Here is a 22,442-nt window from a genome sequence, read left to right on the forward strand (position 1 = left end):
GTGTCACCTAAGCATTCTTTTAACCTTCTTATGAACCAAATCCAAGCCTCGTCACAGTCTACGCTTCCCAAAGCGAATGCTATGATCATGGGTTCATGATTACCATCCAAAGCAACAACAACATACATTGTCGTTATGTTGGTGCCAATAAGGGGTACAATACCAACACATATTTTTGGTATCATGGATGTGAGAAAGGTAGTAATCTGCAAGAAACGATACCAACATTAGGCAAATATGAACTTGAAATAAAGAATAACTTAGTATAGAGATGGACATACCACACATCCCAATGCGACAAAAAAAAAAAAAACGAAACCGGTCTCTCATATCTTTCTTAATGATTTTGAAAAAGTTACGATTAGTTCTTTGAAGATTATGAAAGAATATTGGTAGTTTTGAAAAACTTTTTTTTTATACCTCATTGAATCCACTCATTTTTCCAATTCATAAGTCTCAATGAATTAGGTGTCCACTATAAATGGATTTCATTTCAAATTGAATGCAGGGGTAATTATTCGTTTTTAGAGTAGTCATTTTGAAAAGACAATACATTATGCAGGCTAGAAAGTAGTCAAAGTATGTAAACCAGTAGTCGAATACTGTTAGATAGTGTTCAATTTATCATACAACTTACACAAAAATAATGTCCGAAATGACAAGTCTACTATTCGAAAATGACAATATTTAATGCAGACTAGAAAATAGTAATCAAAATCTATAAAACTGTAGTCAAATAATGTCAGTGTGGTTTTTGTTAAAAAAAGTAGGTGTTGCATTTATATAAATAAAACTTTAAAAAATGAAGTGCATTCTTTTGTAAGATAGGGTTTTCTAAAATGGAAATGTTTTTTTTTATTAAAGGAGCATCTCAGAACATATTACATAATTAAATTGGTTTCGAAATATTAGGAAACTGTTTCAGATACAAATTATGTTCGCGGTCGATAAAATCCCCTCTAATTCTAACAACATCTGTTAGACGAATCCACTTCTTAGCCTCTTTGATTTTTTTTTTTAATTTTTTTTAAATTTTTTTTATTTTTTTATTTTATTTTATTTTATTTTATTTTATTATTTTTTTTAGTTTCAGCAATCTATTTTTCTTTTTCAATTACTCGATCTGCTAGCTCTTTTGCATGTTGGTTGATTCGAGACTAATTTGAGAGCCCCTTTCGTTGGCTTCTTCAGCGGCCTTCATAGCTTGGAAAATGTCATCAGGAATGTTATCTGGGAGTGGGAAATCTGGGCATTCCGGAATTGGGTTGTTATCCGAACAAACATAGCAATCTTCTTCTTCACAATGCCAAAAACCGAAGTGAGATGATTTCATTCTCAATTTTTGAATATTGTAGTGTATCACTTTTAAGATGTGTGTTGTAATGTTCTAATGCATCACGTTTAAGATGTATGTTCGTTCGTTGCATATTTATAGTGGGAAACCTACATAAAAGTACTGATTGAAAGAACAAATTTACTGTTCAGAAAAACAAAATATTATGCATAGTAGAAACTAGCAGTCAAATTTCATTACGAAGGAGAGAATTTCGCTTAATATAGAAATGTTCATCACAAAGTGCAATTCCGCTTAAAAACAAAACAATTACAATCTTCAAATATTATATGCTTACATAGGGACTTAAAACCACAATCTTAGGTTACTCCACATCTATTATTTAAAAAGATAAGTAGTAGCAAATAATAGTCAAGTAGGATTACAAAGGGATTAAAACGACCATCAATGGCTCTGGTATTTCTCATTATGCAGGTGGAACAACGTTCACATTTCTAGTCTGGTATATAGTTCCAAAAACATCAGCCTGATAATATATTTGAACCATATCGGTTAATTCCGTGTTGTTTGTATAACGTGCTACAGCAATAGCATGACCACAGGCTATACCCAGACTGTATCATTTCCCACAAGAACATGTGTGTCGGTTAAGATCTATAACACATGTTCTTTTTAGATTAAAAAATCCAAGAAATATCAGAAGGGAATGGAGACGGGATCTCAGGTGGAATTTTAGTCGCTTTCCATCCTAGAGACTTTTGCATCCTCTTGTGAAGGACCATCTCTGCATAAGGGGTGAATACGATGCTCAACAACCATGAAAAGTAAAAAGATAATCAATTATGTATATTTTACTGGTTTAAAAAGGTTGATACATTACCTCTTATGACATTGTGTTCTGCAAACGTCTGTTGGATGTACTGCACGATTGTATCAATTAGCGATATTATCGGTACATTGCGTTACGTAACCGATAACACCAATAGGAATTCTGGAATATTAATGTTTAGTACATTCCAACGTATATTAGGGAAATAGGCCCGTGCCCATTTCTTATTTCTGATGTTGGCAAGAACCTCACGTGCAACATGGCTTAACTTAGTAAATGATTGTTTAAAATCTTGCGTAGTATATGCTTTGCATTCACGGAAGAACAAGTAGTCTAAATTTTTGCTATGATCGATTCTTAAGCGACAATAAATCAACACACTCTTAGACGAATAACCATGATAGGCATCAGGGAATACCTGACCCACATAGGAAGAAATGGTATTGTCCATATCTGTTATGAACACAACTTCCCTACCCTCCCCGATAACATCCTTCAACCTCATAAGGAACCAAGTGCAAGAGTTAACATTATTTGCCACCCCAATACCAAATGCTATTGGCGTAGTGTTGTTGTTTCCATCTATAGCAACTGCTACGAACATTGAATTAAGATAATCTCCTAGAATTCGAACATTGCCTATAAAAATGATTGGAAGCATGCATCCTAAGAATGCGTTGATCTATTTCATATTTTTTACAGCACAATTAATAGTTTTTTAACTAATATAAATCTTTGTAGCACAAAAAATAAACAAATCGCAAGTACATTACCACACATCGAATAGCGACAAAACATAGTTGGAACCAATCCAAAACATCGGTTTTGATTTAAGTGTAACTATCGGGATTTATACGTTGAATGTTGTGTAGGTAAACATGCAAGTTAGTAAAGCTTTCTTCATGGTCATTGTATGAGAAACTCATGTTTAGTGTTGACGAGTTAAACACAAATTTAACGATAAGGATGATTTAAATCAATACCTATAAAATAATGGGGTAGTCAACACCTAGAAAGTAGTAATCAAACGCTAGTGGATAGTAGTCAACACCTATAACACGGTAGTCAAATTACAATCATATGTTCGAATTTTACTCTACGATAAGACAACACATACAGTAGTAGTCAAACGCTAGTAGATAATAGTCAACACCTATAACACGGTAGTCAAATTACAATCATATGTCCGAATTTCACTGTACGATAAGACAACACATAAAGTAGTAGTCAAACACTAGTAGATAGTAGTCAACACCTATAACACGGTAGTCAAATTACAATCATATGTTCGAATTTTACTGTACGATAAGACAACACATAAAGTAGTAGGCAAACGCTAGTAGACAGTAGTCAATACCTATACAATAGTAGTCGAATGGCAGTATATAATCCCTTGACGATATATATTTACCTATCAACACTAACAAAAATTTACTTCTCACAAACCAAAGAAATGACAATTTGCAATTGTGGGGCTCAAGGTATTATAAGGACGTCAAGAACTACCAACAACCCTGGACGGTTGTTTTACGCTTGTCCTAAGAGGTATTTGGGCTGTACTGTAATTATTTATATTATAATTTTTTTACCGAATATTTAAACAATATACATAAGTTTTTTTGATATTTATTTATCAGCCACCACAGGCTGGGTTTATTTGTTGGGTGGATGAGGCAAAAGACAGTACTTCGATGGTAATTTCTAACTTAGCTCGATCGAAGAAGAAACTTCAAAGAAAAATACTGCATTTGAAGATAGCATTACTATTTAGTTGGATTTTCTTTTTTGGTGTAGTTATCTACAAGTTGTAAAATGTAAAATGTAATGTATGTTATTATTTGTAATGGTTTGTGTTTCCATCTATGATAACTTGTTATGCTATTCTTTTAATATTGTTTTCTACTAGTTGTAATCTTTTTTTTTTTTTTTTTTTTTTTTTTTTTTTTTTTAAAACTGTAGAACACATGTTGTTTAAAAATAAAACAAACATGATTTATGGAATATCAAATATTTATTTCTTCATATATAATTTAGACTTAAGGAAGGGATGTTCTAACATGGAATATCAAAATAAAACAAACATGATTTATAGAATATCAAATATAATTTCGTCACATGTCGTTTCACTTGTAACATTTTTAATTTTACATCTTTTTTGGTCCAGTAATAACCTCGACCCATTTCATAATGAAACAAGTGAAACACGTGACTCCAAAAAGAACCGATACGACCTATTCTGCTAAATACATTGTTTGACATTAAAACACATTATAGGTATCTAGTTTACGATACAACACTCAATCAAATATAATTATTTGAAATTAACATAATTAGATTAGTAAACATAAGTAAACCAAATACTCTTACATATTTTTTTTGTTGAACAACCACAAATAAAAAGCAAAGGTACAGATATATTACCTAAAAATCAAAAATAAAAGACATACATATACATATATTCTACCTTAAAATTACTTCAAACAACAAGCAAACTATTAAAATATTACTGATGTTCTTCCCACAACGGAAACTCGTAAGGATACTCTTTTTTCATAGCAATGACTTCCTTTTTTTTTCTCCAAATAGTACTCACGAAGTTCTATTTCAGTCATTAGCTTTCGAAAAATTTCTTCACTAGAGCGGATCGAACTCTCGGCAGATTGGATTATTTCCCTAGTTCATATAATCAAATTCCTTTTACGATCAATTTCATCCCAGTAGTTGTCTACAAGGTTTCGTTGGAAACGATAATCTTCAAAAGCCTTATCCACATCAGCTTCTCTTTGTAACAACACTTTTTTCACTTCCTCATCCATCTTCTCCCCTAATATAGGATGATTGATATGGGGAAGGGGATTTGTTGAAACGTTATGGGAATTTGACTCCAAAGGAGGCTTATTGTTGGACGTAGATGGCCAATTAAATTTTGCCAGGATCCTTTTCATCTCCTCTGATCTTTCTGTCATTTTCACACTACAATTTTTTTTTTTGTATTGTTTCTTTGATTTCTGAATTGATAAGAAATGTATATTAAATATTACATTAAATAGTAGTCAACGGCTAGAAGATAGTATTCAAAACCTATAGAAAATAGTCACTCCAATAAAATAGTAGTCAAAGACTAATAGAAAGTAGTCAAAACCAATAAAAAGTAGTCAAATAACAATGATGTGTCGAAACTTCATTGTACCATATGACTACACATGAGGTAGTAGCCAATGGCTAGTAGACAGTAGTCAAATCCTATAAGAATGTAGTCAAATTACAATAATGTCTTGGCACGATATGGCAACACCTGATATAGTAGTCAAAACCTATTTGACAGTAGTCTAAGCCTATAAAAAAGTAGTTACACTGTCAATTAAATGTATGCGTCTGAGATTTACAAATAATATATTAGTGGTTAATCTGTAACCCTCATACACATACAATCATGTCCACCTCTCAATAAAAATGGTGGTTGATGCCACAAGAGAAGCGATTGCAAATGTTAACAAAAGAAGAAGAGATCAAGAACGAGATTAAAGGCATTGAAGAAGATAGGAAATGGTTGGATAAATTACAAGCCGATATTTGGTCTAAAATGAGGTCGGTTCAAGACAAAGAACGCGAGATAAAAACTGCAAGGGATTGGGTACGAGATGCAATTGACTACGCCAACAAAGAAGAGGTTAAAATGAAAAAGATTCTCAAAAATATACAAAAAAATTACGAATGGATGATTCAAGAAAAAACAAAATTTCCAAATGATTTTCAAGATGTTTGAATTTAATAATTCTTGATTAATCAAGTAGTAAGTTTATGCATTTTTATGAGTTTATTTATGTAACAAGTTTTATATTTGCTTGTTTATTATGATTAATCGATATAATATGTACTATTCTCTTTATAGTTTATTTAAGTTTAATAATTAGGGGAAATTTTGTTAAGTAATCGTCATCAAACAGTACACATTGAATGTCACTAAAAACATACAACTTGAACTGACTCAAAATCGATTGTATAGAAGATCCATAATATATCATGGCCATCCTATAACGAAACTGAGTAGCAGCAACAACAAGTGCCATCGATATACCAATTGGTCGACCTGAAACAAGCTGCTCCATGAACATCAACATAAATACACCGCACTCTCCATACATCCCCTCTTGTTGGGGTACGTCCGTAACATCCGTAACAGTGATGGATGCTTTCTGAACAGGCAAACCCATGTGGTTCCAATACTCAATTTTCACTAGAATGCGGTCCATAAGCTCTTCAAACCGAACAAAATCAATAATCTTCACGGCGCCAAATAATCGAAAGCTGTCGTACAAATTCAATGGCAACGTGTCCATCCATAACTCGCCAAGTACCCAATGATGTGGGTTGATGCATATTGGAAAGTAAACCTGTTTTAACACATAACCGTTGCAATTAATTACAATTAAATTCACTAATAATATATATTATTTCTTTAATTACACGGTCAACTTCCAGCAAATATTTACATCCATCCAATGGGTCAAATGGATTTCCCGTTGCACTTCCTGCCCACTAGAACATCTCAAATGCACCAAAAAATGACGATGACATGATTGTCCATCGAGCATCGTTCGGTCTCTGCTCATTCAAAATCCTTCCCCATAGGTCAACATGCTGCATTTAAATTTAATTTAAACATAAGTATCCTATAAAATTTTTATATTATAAATATAAAGGAATGTCTTCATACCGCTTCATCTAAAAATCCCATGTCACTTGCATAAAAAAGTCGATCCCAAAACCTTGCTTCCATTTTTTCATTGTATAACCGATGTTTCAAAAAAATAGCTGGTTTGTTTCCCATGTATAGAGCATGAGCATTACAACCCGGATTCACATACGGCTCCAATAAAAGTGCCGAGGGATCGCTGACAAATACAGGGGGGGGGGGCGGTTGTTCGTTGGGTATTACCCCGCCTGTACGATATCGGGTGGCATTTTGAACCTACATTATATACGTAGTCAATAACTATCCATATAGTAATAAAACTATAGTAAATATGATTTTTACCATACTTACCGAAACGTAAGGAGAACTAAGATATTGAGAAGGTTTCAATTGCCTAACCGGACGACCTTCTTTAACAACAGGCTTGAGTATATGATTTTCCGCATCCGCAATGTCGCTAGCAACAACCTCCTTCTTTTTCTTTTTCTTCTACAAAAAACATATTCATTTTTTTTAATATACTTTGAAAAAATAAAAAGTTTAATATACAAAACAAAAAAAAAATAACCTCCTTCGCGATTTGTTTTCTAGAATCATACTCTTGTGGATTACCAACATGAGCATCCTCGTTAATTCGATTTGATTTTTGTGGACTATATATCACATCCTCATTCCCCTACATTTAAAGAAAAAATAATTAATAAAAATCATCGTTAAAAATTAAATAATACATCATATATATTTAAATTGATAGTAATACCTCAAAAACGTCATTAAAAAACTGTTCCAAATCATCACCGTCTCGAGTTCCACGTTTCTTTTTCAATCCTCCGATTTCTTCCTCCAAAGATTCAAGTATTGCCATTATTTCTCGCGCGGTGTTTTTGTTAATTTCCACCGTATGAGTTCGCTCGGTAGACTAGGAAAGTTGGCTGTTTCCACAGCTTGTTTTTGACGAAGATACCCCCTACATAAATTTTTTCATATATGAATAATACTTGAAAATTTTTATTTTACTAAATTATGATTTTACAAATTTACTTACATTATTTCTAAAGTTGTAGTGTATAGAAGAAGGGACTTTAGACGATTCACAATTCAGACTTGTAATATATAACAGATAATGTGGAGTAGAGGCCTCAACATCTGAGGCAATCATCTAGTTTTTTTTTTCGGTTGATGCGCCTCGTCCCGATCAACATCGAAAAGATCGTAGACTTTCGCCCAAGTTAACCTCCTAATATGAAACCAGCGCAATATACGGGGATATAAATAATTGTGTTGTATCGCACAATTTCCCCGGATTGCTGGAAACATCTCTCATATCCATATCTTGTAATAAATATACGTTAATTTATAAGTGCTAACAATAACTAAAATTGAAAAAAAAAACTGATAAATTATTAACTATATTTTTTAATTAGTTAAATTTACCTTCAAAGGAATAACAAAACCCAATATTGTGTGCACAATTGCTTTTGTTGGATGGTTGGACATATGATCCTCAAATTTCTTAAACATACCCGACAATTTAGGGTATGTTTTACTCCATAGATAACTCCCCCACAAGAACCTATATTATAAGAAAAAAGTATTATTTAAACGTATAATAATTAGTATTTTATTATAAATATAAAATTGACAAATACCTATTCCATTGATTCAGGTTCTCCACCACCCGTAAATATTCCTTGGTGACTTTATCATTAAGCTCCTTTTCCAAAAAACCGTGAGTGAGGATATATAGCAAAATGGCACGGACACCGTCTTGAGCTGATATGTCATTGAATCGTTGGTTTAAGATAAGGAGTTCTAAATCTTCTACAACTAAAGAAGTGTTCGTGCGATATGGGAAGACTCTGGACCGAATTGTATTTTCACCATATCCGTGTTTATACATGGTTGAAAATTCGATCCTTGATTTAGGACACCGACGCATGTAAACTCCGGTCACCAGACAAAACTCCTTCGACCCAAATGATAATGTACGTCTAGAAAACCTAAAATATAGGCGTTCAATGGCGTCTGTTTCAGCAGTAGGACGCAACATATGCAGTAACAACCCATAAATAAGAAGTTCGTCTCCGCACTGATTTGGTAGGTCCAACAAGTAACCAAAGCTAGTTTTTGAAAACAGATCGCGCACGGGTCCGTTCAAGCGATTAAAAACTTTATGCAATTTATGGCATGAAGCTTTGACAGATAAGTGACACATCATTGATTTGTTTGGAAGCTACAAAATTAAATAAACATTAAGGTTAAATAAAGTTTTATAAAACTAAAAAAACTGATAAACAATTAGAGAAAACACACAATATAAGACTTAATCATTTCATGTATTCTATTACTTTGTATAAGATACCAAAGGAAATTAATTGACTACATTTTTTTTTTGTATTTTCTATACTACTAGTATACCAAATTTAGCCTTGTACTTTCAAAATGGTATGACAGTAACATATTTTATAACAAACCCGAAAGTAGCAAAACACAATGTTATTTTATCAATACAGTATACTTCAAAGTATATACAAATTATAAACATAAAAACATTTTCAAATCAATAGTACATTGCTACTGTATGCTATAATTGAGACATAGAAAATAACATCATTTTAAACAACATGCAAACATTGAATCCTAACATACATACAAGGGGATACAATCCTTAAAAATACATTTAAAAATAACTTTCTTTTGAAAAATAATGAAAAAAATATATATAAAAACATAGGTTTTAGGAAACCTATGTTTTTTTTCCCAACAAAAAATCATAAATTACATAAAAGGGGATACATATGTTTATTAGTTATTAAGAAAAAAAAAAAATAACGAAACCTTAGGTTTTCAGGAAACCTACGGTGTACAAGTGTTTACTGCACAAACTGTGCAGTAAATGCTTGTACACCGTAGGTTTCCAAAAAACATATGGTTTCGTTTTTGTTAAAAAAAAATTATACGACTACAAAACTAACAAGATTCCGATCCCATTGAATTGATTAAAAAAAAAAACGAAAAAAAAAACAAATTTCCGTACGGTTCATACGAAAGTGTAGGTGTACAAGTCGACAATACACAATATGTGCATTGGGCACTTGTACACCGTAGGTTTCGTATGAAACCTATGGTTTTATATTTTTTTTTCCGTTTTTTTTTTTTTTTTTTTTTTTTTTTTTTTTTTTTTTTTTAAATTTAACCACATATATAAAACCTACTCTTAATCAAAGACGGTAAAATTTTAATGAAAAGTAGACAAACCTGGTTGTTCTTCGGGTGCTCCATTGAAAGAAAAAAGTAGCCTAACCAAAGAAAATAAAAGCCAAAATGACCTAATATGAAAAAATTTATATTATATGCTTTGGGTTAATGGGCCACGAAAAGGTAAACGAGCCCATGAAACAGTAGCCCATTTGTACAAAATAGTAGTTTTCTCAATAAAAAATTACTCAACGGCGTTGACCGTAGTCAACCCTAAGTTGACTACGATTTTGTGGGCTATTTTTGGTTAAGTGGTATTTTTTAGCTATTTTTTGATAAATAATTAAGAAAAATGCTAGATTAGTAATTTTCCCTTATTATATAATGTTGCTTTTTATTATCACTATTTTATTTGCTTTTATTAAAAAATATATAACAAATAATGTTATTCATATTAATTCAAATTTATTAAATTTATTATGAGTGAAATCGAGAAAACCTTGAAACCATTCGCGTGGTGCTTTCTTAAGGCCATATAGACTTTTTTTTTTTTTTTTTAAGCAGAAAACATGTGATAGACAAAATGGTCTATGAAACCTAGCGGTCATTGGCAGAGTTAGATGGGCGTTGGGATACTATAGTATCTCTAAAAAATTTGTACCTTCAACTAAAGAGATTATAACATGTTTTTTAATATCCAATATTAGTTAAGTACATATAATATATTGACAATGTTTGTACCCCTTATGAAAATTTCTGGTTCCACCACTGCGGGCGGTAACAATAAGGGTTAGGTGAGATTCGACAAGGAGATAGAGATGAGAGAGGGATCTATTATTAGAGAGATAGAGAGAGCTAGCGAATCATGATGATTTGTTATAGGATACCATGTTAGAATTGAAATTAGGTGTTGTGGAAAGATGTGGCTCCAAATGTAACAGCCGGATTTTATCAGGTATCTTGTTTATTGTATTTTGTTGGTTTGTGAGGGGGACTCGGCGAGTTGGAGCTCAAACTCGCCGAGTAGGGACGCGGATTTGGACGCAGGATCGCGCCTGGACTCGACGAGTCCAGGATATGGACTCGGCGAGTCAGCGCTGTGTAATGAAACCCTAATTTCTCGGGTTTGAGACTTATTTAAAGGGCCTAATGGCCGTCATTTGTGCTCACCAGCCCCTTGAGTGAACCCTAATCGAGTGTGAGCATTTGGAGCTAAGTAGGAGGCCATTATTGACCTTCGAGGTGCCATTGTTGCGAGGAAGGAGAAGAGCTAGCCAAGGGAAAGCAAGAAGGAGCCACTTCTGTGGGTTTGGAGTCCAGAGCATCACTTTTGTGGTAATAAATCCGAGTTACCTTCTTGTTTGTTGTTGTTTATCTAGATTTAGGGTTTGTTGAACCCTTTTATGGCAAGATTTAGTGTCCTTTTGGTCCCTTATGAGGTTGGAACCATAGATCTGGACCCTTAGAGGTCCAGAGTGTCCCTTTACCCAAGCTTTTTGGGAATCAATGGAGGCTTTGGATTGGAATCCTCATGCCTTAGGTCAAAAACTCCATTATTGAGCTATAGGGTGTGTTATGAGCACCAAGATAGGAGCTTTACGTGATGAATCAGTCGAGGGAGGCCAGATCTATAGTTTTTGGAAGCAGATCTGACCTTAGAAGCGAGTTGGAGTGGTTGCATGGCATGGACTCGCCGAGTCTGTTCATCCGACTCGGCGAGTAGCTTGAAGATTGCCTTGGGACTGTTCAGCGAGTGGTCCAATCGAGTCATGGGTAGACTCAGTGAGTCAGGGTGAGTTGGAAAGGGATGACGAGTGGACTGAGTCAAACTTCGACTCGCCGAGTTGTCCTTGAGACTCGGCGAGTTGAGTCGGGGTGGCCCCGCGATTCATTCTGGTGAAACTCGTCGAGTAAGGGGGGTGGGGGATACTCGACGTGTAGTAAGAGGATTTCAGAGGGTTGGTGAAAACGTCTAGACTCGCCGAGTCGCCATGGTACTCGCCAAGTCCGGTCAGAGTTGACCGTTGACCTGAGTTGACCTGTGTTGACTTCTTATAGATAGTCAACCTTAGAGATATAAAGTGTTAATTAGAAACATATAATGTTATAGGAGGATTAGAGCTCGGAGGATCGAGCACGAGGGATTTCCAGGATTCGTGAGATACCGAGATACGCGAGGTGAGTCTTCTCACAATACTATATTACCTTGAGTAGGTAACCAGAGTTATGTGATAGAGTATTTGTATGCTATGTATGTTATGTGTTGTACTGCATTATTTCTATGTGATTTATGTAGTGCATGTTTATCAGAGCTAGAACCTGAGGGTTCACAGAGTTTGGGTGCACGGACCCACAGAGTTATAGCCTCGAGTGGCTAATATGTGTTATATGTGGTATTATGGGGAACTCACTAAGCTTTATGCTTACAGTGATTGATGTTATTGTTTCACGTACTAGTGATGACCGCGGGAAGGCGCCGGCTTGATCCGTACACACACACTTGGAGTTTTTACATTGTGATCTTGGGATTTTGTATTAATCTATATTGGATAATTAATATGGTTGTTTGATGAATATTAATCGAATTATGTTTTATAAAAAAATCGAAAAATTTGTTTTGAAATTTACGGTGTTACAATTTGGTATCAGAGCCTTGGTTTGAGGGATTCGGGTACACCTTCGGGAGTATTTGAACTCAAACTAAGGAATTGGAAAGATATTTTCAAAAGAAAACCTAACTTTTCTAAGAGTAAAAGATTTTCTTGAAAAAGAAACAAATTTCAGGAAGAAACGTGTGTACGATCAGTCAGCGCCCGAACGGTGAATTCCCAAAATACCTTTATATTACGTGATATTAATATTGATATGATGTATCTTCATGCTAGAGTAGGCTAGGTATTGCTAATAGGACTAGAGTGGCCTGATTTGTGATGCCTTAGCCTAGGGAGGGGTGAGCTGCTATGAGATGCTGAGAGTGAGTAGGTAGCAGCAAGGGGTTTATGAGAGATCTATTAGAGGGTGGTCTACGCATGATAGAGTACTTGGGAATTGGGATCCGAAGAGGAAGGTTTGGGGTGTGTACTGAGACGGTGTGGACAGTAGTATTGGGCACGTACTATTGAAAGCACCGGGGCAGTACACAATCCAAATAAGAATCTTGGGATACCAAGAATCAAGGAGGGGTGGATTGTCGAGTGTAAGAATGTTCGAGTGAATTCTAATTTATCGCATGTTGTATTTCAGAGGTTGATCATGGTGAGGACACGTCATATGCTGGAGGGTGCCGGAGCTAGTGATGAGGAGATTCGACAGATCATTCACGAGGAGGCGGCTGCGGTCATCAGAGCTGAGATACCAGAGATGTTCGGGTCTATTAAGACCGCGCTGATTGAGACATTTGACGAGCGTTATGCCGCTCTTTCCGAGGCTGCTGTTGCAGCGGCTACCGCAGCGAGACCCCAGGGAGGTGATGCGTCACTGTTTCGGGAGTTCAGCAACACCAAACCACCAGAGTTTGATGGTACACAGGATCCGGTGGCAGCTATGAGGTTGATATCTGATATGGAGGGGTGCTTCTTCACTTGCTCATCCCCTGAGCATCTGAAGGTTCGGTTCGCGCTGAACCAGCTTCGCTTGGGAGTGAAGGACTGGTGGAAGTTTGTGACGGCGCATTTCACGCCTACTGAGCTTTCGGCAGTGACCTGGGAGAGGTTCACTACCATGTTCCGAGATGAGTACGTTCCCCAGGTGGAGAGGGAGCATTTGGCACAGGAGTTTCTGACCCTCAAGCAGGGTACTGAGTCAGTTACCGCGATCACGAGGATGTTTCATGAGAGGGCGATGTTCTGCCCTGAGCACGTGCCCACTGAGCAGGCACGTATGAGCCGCTACCTGAGCATTTTGAGAGGGGATATTCGGGAGTTCGCCGCGAACTCCTCCTATCGGACATTTGCTGAGCTTCAGGCAAATGCCCGGAAGAGGGAGATTGAGCTTGAGACTCAGGCCAGGGAGGAGGCGGAGTCTCTGGGGAGGGATCGGCGGCCGGCACAGCTCCAGCCGGCAGCCAAGCGGGCCAAGCCCGCTGATCCCAAACCCAGGAGCCAGAAGGGCCGCACCTGCGGGAAGTGCGGCAAGGGTCACGATGGAGTCTGTCGAGCAGGATCTTGCTACAAATGTGGCAAGGAGGGGCATATGGCCAAGGACTGCCCTAAGGGGTTTGCAGTGTGTTTTCACTGCAACCAGACCGGACACCAGAAGGCGGAGTGTCCGCTGCTGCGTGGAGCATCTCAGGGATCTGCTCCCGCCGCTATCAGAGCTACAGAGAGTTGGCCCGTGAAGGCCGAGGCACCGAGAGCTCGAGGGAGAGCCTTTCAGCTGACTGCAGAAGAGGTCCGCGCTGCACGCAACGTTGTGGCTGGTACGTTTCCTTTTATATATTTATTTTTTGGTGTTGAGATATTATGCTTATATTATGCTATGCATAGGTACCTTCCTTGTGAACTCTGTGCCTGCTTTAGTGTTATTTGACTCGGGTGCGAGTCGGTCTTTTGTATCTTTGGCCTTTAGCTAGCATATCAGTGTTAGTCGTGAGGCATTGAGTCGGCCTCTGCGGGTTTCCATAGCCTCCGACAGAGTGATTTGTGCCACGGAGGTCCTCCGGGGATGTGTGTTAGAGATTTTTGGGGTTGAGTTTCCGATCGATCTGGTTCCTATTGCGATGGGTGATGTCTGTGTCATAGTGGGTATGGACTGGTTGAGCCGATTCGACGCGGTTATCGATTGCGAGCGTCAGCTGGTGACCATACGAGATCCTAGTGGGGGAGTTCTTTCGGTATACGGCAAGGGTACACGTTCTGGATCAGCCTTTTGTTCGGCCGCTAGGGCGAGGCAGTGTTTACAGCAGGGCTGTAAGGGTTTTGTGGCGTATGTGATGGATACGCGAGTGACCTCCGAGAGACCGAGTTCAGTGGATGAAGTTCTGGTGGTGCGTGAGTTTCTAGATGTTTTTCCCGAAGAATTACCAGGTGTGCCTCACGTGAGGCAAGTGGAGTTCGGTATCGATTTGGTTCCGGGAGCCGCGCCTATCGCTAAGGTGCCTTATCGTCTTGCACCTCCAGAGATGCAAGAGTTATCCTCGCAGCTTCAGGAGCTGCTGGGGAAGGGGTTTATTCGGCCGAGCAGCTCGCCGTGGGGAGCACACATTCTGTTTGTGAAGAAGAAGGACGGCTCGCATCGAATGTGTATTGATTACCGAGAATTGAATAAGCTGACGATCAAGAACTGTTACCCGTTGCCGAGGATCGACGATTTGTTCGATCAGTCACAGGGAGCATCTTGGTTCTCCAAGATCGATTTGAGGTCGGGCTATCATCAGGTGAGAGTGCAGGACGAGGACGTCTAGAAGACAGCATTCAGGACGCGTTATGGGCATTATGAGTTTGTGGTGATGCCTTTTGGGCTCACCAATGCCCCGGCTGTGTTCATGGACCTCATGAACAGGGTATGCAGGCCGATGTTGGATCGGTCGGTGATTGTGTTTATCGATGATATTCTGGTATATTCGAGATCTAGAGAGCAGCATGAGGAGCATTTGAGGGAAGTTCTTGGAGTTTTGAGATCGGAGAAACTTTATGCAAAGTTTTCCAAGTGCGATTTCTGGTTGCGGGAGGTCCAGTTTCTGGGGCACCTCGTTAATCAGGAAGGGATATTGGTCGATCCGGCCAAGGTTGACGCGATGATGAGATGGGAGGTGCCAAAGTCACCCTCTGAGATCAGGAGCTTCCTTGGGTTGGCAGGGTACTATCGGAGGTTTATCAAGGATTTCTCCAAGATCGCAGTGCCACTCACCAGATTGACCCGGAAGGGTGTTACATTTTTATGGGGTCCCGAGCAGCATACCTCCTTTGAGACGCTTCGCCAAAGGTTGTGCGAAGCTCCGGTATTAGCTCTTCCGGAAGGGATGGAAGATTTTGTGGTATTCTGTGATGCATCGATTTTAGGGCTGGGAGTGGTGCTGATGCAGAAGGGACATGTGATAGCATATGCATCGAGGCAGTTGAAGCCTCATGAGACGAGATATCCCACACATGATTAAGAGTTGGGGGCAGTGGTGTTCGCTCTCAAGATTTGGCGGCACTACTTGTATGGGGTTCGTTGTACGATATACACGGACCATAAGAGCTTGAAGTACTTGATGGATCAGCCTAACCTAAATATGCGACAGAGGAGGTGGTTAGATGTAGTCAAGGATTATGACTGCGAGATCTTGTACCACCCGGGCAAGGCTAATGTGGTAGCCGACGCATTGAGTCGCAGGGCGGAGAGTACTCCACTACGAGAGGTATGTTTGAGATTGACCGTGATAGCTCCAGTTCTGGACGCCATTCGTGGGGCACAGGCCGAGGCTGTGCATCCGGAGATGCAGAAGAGGGAACAGGTAGTTAGTTTGGTTTCGGAGTTTGTGTCGGATAGTCGAGGGCTTATGACTTTTCAGGGCCGGATTTGGGTACCGTTTGTGGGCGGTACGCGTACTACATTGATGGAGGAAGCTCATAGATCGAAATTTTCGATCCATCCCGGAGCTACAAAAATGTATTTGGATTTGAGGAAAGAGTATTGGTGGCCTTGTATGAAGAGAGACGTCGCATGGTTTGTCGAGAGGTGTTTGACCTGTCGAAGGGTGAAGGCCGAGCACCAGAGACCGCATGGCAAGTTGCAGCCATTGGAGGTTCCTGAGTGGAAGTGGGAACAGATCACTATAGATTTCATCACCAAATTGCTGAGGACTGCCAGAGGAGTTGATGCAATTTGGGTGATTGTGGATAGGTTGACGAAGAGCGCTCACTTTCTTGCCATCATTGAGAGTTCTTCGGCGGAGAAGTTGGCGGAGGTTTATGTGAGAGAAGTAGTATCTCGGCATGGGGTGCCGATCTCGATTGTTTCGGACCGTGATGTGCGCTTCACTTCCCGATTCTGGAAGAAATTTCATGAGGAGTTGGGTACTAAGCTGCATTTTAGTACCGCATATCACCCCAGACAGACGACCAGAGTGAGCGGACGATTCAGACGCTTGAGGACATGCTTCGAGCATGTGTATTGGATTTTGGGGGTAGCTGGGATACGTATTTACCCTTGGCCGAGTTTTCCTACAATAACAGCCATCATTCGAGCATCGGTATGCCGCCCTTTGAGCTGTTGTATGGTAGGAGGTGTCGGACTCCCATTTGTTGGGGTGAGGTTGGGCAGAGAGTGATGGGCAGTACAGAGATCGTGATTCAGACGACAGAGCAGATACAGCGGGTCAGATAGAGGTTATTGACCGCCCAGAGCCGCCAAAAGAGTTATGCGGACAGGCGCCGGTTCGAGCTTGAATTTCAGGTCGGCGACTTCGTTCTCCTGAAGGTTTCTCCTTGGAAAGGAGTGATTCGGTTCAGAAAGAGGGGCAAGTTGGGGCCCCGGTTTATAGGTCCATTTCGTGTGATTGCGAGGGTAGGCCGGGTAGCCTATCGGTTGGAGTTGCCAGCAGAGTTAGGACAGATTCACAACACTTTTCATGTGTCGCAGTTGAGGAAGTGTATAGCCGATGAATCGGCAGTGGTTCTGTTAGAGGATATTTAGGTAGATGCAAGCCTGAATTATGCCGAGAGACTAGTGGCCATCAGGGATCGGAAGATCAAGGTATTGAGAAACAAGGAGGTACCTCTGGTGTTGGTTCAGTGGCAACACCGGAGGGGATCAGAGATGACCTGGGAGCCAGAGCGTATGATGCAGGAGCAGCATCCGGAGCTATTTTTAGAGCGAGACTTCGAGGGCGAAGTCTAGTCCTAGTGGGGGAGAGTTGTAACAGCCAGATTTTATCAGGTATCTTGTTTATTGTATATTGTTAGTTTGTGAGGGGGACTCGGCGAGTTGGAGCTCAGACTCGCCGAGTAGCGACGCGGATTTGGACGCGGGATCGCGCCTGGACTCGACGAGTCTAGGATATGGACTCGGCGAGTCAGCGCTGTGTAATGAAACCCTAATTTCTCGGGTTTGAGACTTATTTAAAGGGCCTAATGGCCGTCATTTGTGCTCACCAGCCCCTTGAGTGAACCCTAATCGAGTGTGAGCATTTGGAGCTAAGTAGGAGGCCATTATTGACCTTGGAGGTGCCATTGTTGCAAGGAAGGAGAAGAGCTAGCCAAGGGAAAGCAAGAAGGAGCCACTTCTGTGGGTTTGGAGTCCATAGCATCACTTTTGTGGTAATAAATCTGAGTTACCTTCTTGTTTGTTGTTGTTTATCTAGATTTAGGGTTTGTTGAACCCTTTTATGGCAAGATTTAGTGTCCTTTTGGTCCCTTATAAGGTTGGAACCATAGGAGCTTTACGTGTCCCTTATGTTGTTGTTTATCCAGAGTGTCCCTTTACCCAAGCTTTTTGGGAATCAATGGAGTCTTTGGATTGGAATCCTCATGCCTTAGGTCAAAAACTCCATTATTGAGCTATAGGGTGTGTTATGAGCACCAAGATAGGAGCCTTACGTGATGAATCAGTCGAGGGTGGCCAGATCTATAGTTTTTGGAAGCAGATCTGACCTTAGAAGCGAGTTGGAGTGGTTGCATGGCATGGACTCGCCGAGTCTGTTCATCCGACTCGGCGAGTAGCTTGAAGATTGCCTTGGGACTGTTCAGCGAGTGGTCCAATCGAGTCATGGGTAGACTCAGTGAGTCAGGGTGAGTTGGAAAGGGATGACGAGTGGACTGAGTCAAACTTGGACTCGCCGAGTTGTCCTTGAGACTCGGCGAGTTGAGTCGGGGTGGCCCCGCGATTCATTCAGGTGAAACTCGTCGAGTAAGGGTGGGGGGATACTCGACGTGTAGTAAGAGGATTTCAGAGGGTTGGTGAAAACGTCTAGACTCGCCGAGTCGCCATGGTACTCGCCGAGTCCGGTCAGAGTTGACTGTTGACCTGAGTTGACCTGTGTTGACTTCTTATAGATAGTCAACCTTAGAGATATAAAGTGTTAATTAGAAACATATAATGTTATAGGAGGATTAGAGCTCGGAGGATCGAGCACGAGGGATTTCCAGGATTTGTGAGATACCGAGATACGCGAGGTGAGTCTTCTCACAATACTATATTACCTTGAGTAGGTAACCAGAGTTATGTGATAGAGTATTTGTATGCTATGTATGTTATGTGTTGTACTGCATTATTTCTATGTGATTTATGTAGTGCATGTTTATCAGAGCTAGAACCTGAGGGTTCACAGAGTTTGGGTGCACGGACTCACAGAGTTATAGCCTCGAGTGGTTAATATGTGTTATATGTGGTATTTTGGGGAACTCACTAAGCCTTGTGCTTACAGTGTTTGATGTTATTATTTCAGGTACTAGTGACGACCGCGGGAAGGCACCGGTTTGATCCGTACACACACACTTGGAGTTTTTACATTGTGATCTTGGGATTTTGTATTAATCTATATTGGATAATTAATATGGTTGTTTGATGAATATTAATCGAATTATGTTTTATAAAAAAATCGAAAAATTTGTTTTGAAATTTACGGTGTTACACCAAAATTATTGACGATTTTAAGTCCTGACAAATGAATATATTTTAGAATTGAAGTTTAGCAAATGGTGTGTTAGCCGATAAAAAAAAAAAAGAAATAATATTTTTCCATAAATCTGATTCTCATTAATCAAGTGAAATTTATAGAAATATAACATAGTAGATTAGTGGGCCGGATAAATACCCACATAAAATATACAAATTAGCTAAATAATCATGTACGTTAATATATATGTGGAATAAAATCTACATTTACAGTATGTAGGTAGGTATTAAGTGGATAAAACCAAAATAATAACAAATATAACTTTAATATTATCTTGTAACGAATTCCATTTTCACTACTAGCAACATAAGCATCAGGACAATATTGATATTATGTTAATTTACAACCGATATCACTGCAACAACGACATAATACAAGTTCTTATTTTTTAGGATTCACACAACATATATATGACGAAATACATGATCAAATAAAAACCAAAAGGATGAAACATTAGCAAGTTTCTTGAAACCTGGAAGAACATATAAAACACTAGTTAGTTTCTTGAAAACATATCAATGTCATTGGCAAGTGTCTCAACATTTAAAGAAGACGAGCCATTATGACCGGTTGCAATTTCTATCTTTTTCTTCCACTCCATAGCCTTGTTTCTCATTTGTTTACCCTTAGGTCCTTTTATCATCTTCCTAGTGAGCATCTCAACTTCATCCCTGTTTACGTTACTCCCGATCTCCATGCCAACTTCCCATTCTGTGCATATTTTCCTACAATTAGTTGGTTGATCCCATAAATACGGCCAACACAACATGGGGACCCCAGCAGATAAGCTTTCAATGGTGGAACCCCAGCCACAGTGAGTCAAAAACACACCAACTGAAGGGTGGTTTAACACTTTTTCTTGGGAGCACCAACTTGCTATAAAACCTTTCTTCTTAATCATATCTTTGAGTGCTGAAGGCAAGGTAGAAGACTCTCCAACAACCAAATTAGGCCTAATGATCCAAAGAAAATCTTGATTGCTATTAACAAGTCCCCAACCGAACTCTATGAGCTGTTCTAACGACACTGATATTAGGCTTCCAAAATTGACATATACCACAGAATGTGGCTCCTTCGATTGCAGCCATTTAAGGCAGTCGTCTTCTTCTTTCCATAGACTGTAGCCCTTGATATCTAACTTGGTTGTTTCTTCCTCAAGATTTATCGGATTTAGAAGCAACTCCAATGGTCCAATGGTGTAGACGTGAGGAATCATGGATTGGAGGGCTTTGATGACTGTGGACTCTAACGCTTCAAATGTATGTATGATTATATTCGGGACCTTCCTAGTTGCGTTGATGCATGCAATGACAAAATTATAGTCTTCATCATTAGGGTTTGCGATTCGAATATAACCTGGAAGATCCTTTAAACGAAATCCTTCCAATCCCGGAATCCAATCTATTGCAGTGTCAAGATATCCATTGGTGAGGTAACTTTCATCTGAAACATTAGAACATATAAGTAAAAAAATTCAATATAAACGAGGTCTTTTATAATATTAAGCACACATTAAATATCAATTTTCTTTTAATTGTGTTATTATGTTTTGATTAATTTATGTAATATTTAATATAATTGTGTTGGTACTTCTATGATCATCGTTACAAAATAATTATATTATCTAATTTACCTCAAATATTTATATATGATTCCAGTTAAAAACGAGTAAATATCTTAAAAAGTTGACATAAATAATTGAAAAATGGAAAAATACATTATTTTCGTTTTTTATCGGTTTAAAAATTTACCTATTTGGGCATTCCACTACATCAATATATATGTTTATTTATTTATAAAGACCCTCTTTCTTGGTCAACATAGAATTGTCGACTGGAAAAGACAGAAAAATGTAACATATATATTCCAGTACTATAAAATTTTTGTCGGAATTTCCGAAAATCTGTCGGATATACCACTCTTCAAATTAATTACCACTTCTAGTTCTTCCTTTGTCACCGAATGTAAATTTTCATATAAGTTACCTTATTATACACCTTTCACAACAACATCTATATGAGAAGTTATTATTTTCTCGTGAAATGAACGTAATTAAGAAACTAACCTTTAAGTGGTATAAGTTCTTTCTCAATTAGATTTGGAGCTTGGTAATATCCCATGAAAGCACAAGCAGAAAAGGTCCAAAAATGCACGATTGGGACTTTAAGCTTCTCAGCAGCATCAACGGTGAAAGGCATCATCCCATCAGCAATCAAACAAGTAACCTGACTCTCGAGTGTGTCCACAAGATCAAGAAAGGGAGCCAATAATTTAGTTAGAACAGACTTACTGACTTCATATTGATATCTTGGTGAACCCTCGGGAACGCTAACACAATCAGGAATGGTCTTGAATTCGAACCCTGTCTCATCATCGAAAGATTTTAGGCCTCCGGAGTTGAGTAACTGCTTGTGGTTAAGCTCAGTATTGACGAAGGTTATGAGGAGTCCCTTGTGGTGCAGTAGCGTTGCTAGTTTTAGCATGCACTTGATGTGGCTTTGTGCTGGATATGGTATGAACACCACATGTCGCATGCTTTTACCGTTCACACGTACAGTTTCCATCTTACGTTGTATGGGTGTGAAAAGTTAGTAAGATATATTGACTGAGTGATTGCGGCTTGTCTTGTTATATATAGAGACGAGAATATATATAATATAGACAAAACTTCGAAAATGGTTCTAGTGGTTTTGAAAATATTAAATTTAGTCATTAAATTCAAAAAACCTCAAAGATGGTCCCTGTGGTTTCAAAACTTTTAACAAATGGTCATTTTCGCTAACACTGTTAACATTTGACCGTTAAGTGAAGGGCATTTCAATCATTT

General features: G+C 38.7%; 2 protein-coding genes across 2 annotated transcripts; both read right to left on the reverse strand.

Annotated features, from left to right (window-relative positions):
- Positions 1–8,168: 8,168 nt before the first annotated feature.
- On the reverse strand, positions 8,169–10,101 carry LOC145009422 (uncharacterized). Its single transcript, XM_078968120.1, has 4 exons — positions 10,078–10,101; positions 8,469–9,052; positions 8,254–8,392; positions 8,169–8,192 (listed from the first exon to the last, which is right to left on the reverse strand). Exons 1-4 carry the CDS (start codon positions 10,099–10,101, stop codon positions 8,169–8,171), a joined length of 771 nt encoding a protein of 256 aa, XP_078824246.1.
- A 9,815-nt stretch (positions 10,102–19,916) lies between these two features.
- On the reverse strand, positions 19,917–22,232 carry LOC144999949 (UDP-glycosyltransferase 85C2-like). Its single transcript, XM_078959098.1, has 2 exons — positions 21,681–22,232; positions 19,917–21,058 (listed from the first exon to the last, which is right to left on the reverse strand). The coding sequence occupies exons 1-2, from the start codon at positions 22,177–22,179 to the stop codon at positions 20,112–20,114; spliced, it is 1,446 nt and encodes a 481-aa protein (XP_078815224.1). The 5' UTR covers positions 22,180–22,232; the 3' UTR covers positions 19,917–20,111.
- Positions 22,233–22,442: the final 210 nt, after the last annotated feature.

This window comes from Lactuca saligna, chromosome 1, assembly GCF_052625555.1.
Source record: "Lactuca saligna cultivar CGN05327 chromosome 1, ASM5262555v1, whole genome shotgun sequence".
Lineage (NCBI taxonomy): Eukaryota > Viridiplantae > Streptophyta > Magnoliopsida > Asterales > Asteraceae > Lactuca > Lactuca saligna.

What these genes read in the sequence shown, in the direction of transcription:
- LOC144999949 (XM_078959098.1), bottom strand. Translation starts at nt 22,179, where the DNA reads ATGGAAACTGTACGTGTGAACGGTAAAAGCATGCGACATGTGGTGTTC. An exon ending in AGAACTTATACCACTTAAAG is followed by an intron (nt 21,059 to 21,680) that starts GTTAGTTTCTTA and finishes CTAATGTTTCAG; the next exon opens with ATGAAAGTTACCTCACCAAT.
- LOC145009422 (XM_078968120.1), bottom strand. Translation starts at nt 10,101, where the DNA reads ATGGAGCACCCGAAGAACAACCAG. An exon ending in AGCACCCGAAGAACAACCAG is followed by an intron (nt 9,053 to 10,077) that starts GTTTGTCTACTT and finishes TTAATTTTGTAG; the next exon opens with CTTCCAAACAAATCAATGAT. An exon ending in GTTTTGTTATTCCTTTGAAG is followed by an intron (nt 8,193 to 8,253) that starts GTAAATTTAACT and finishes TTTCAATTTTAG; the next exon opens with TTATTGTTAGCACTTATAAA.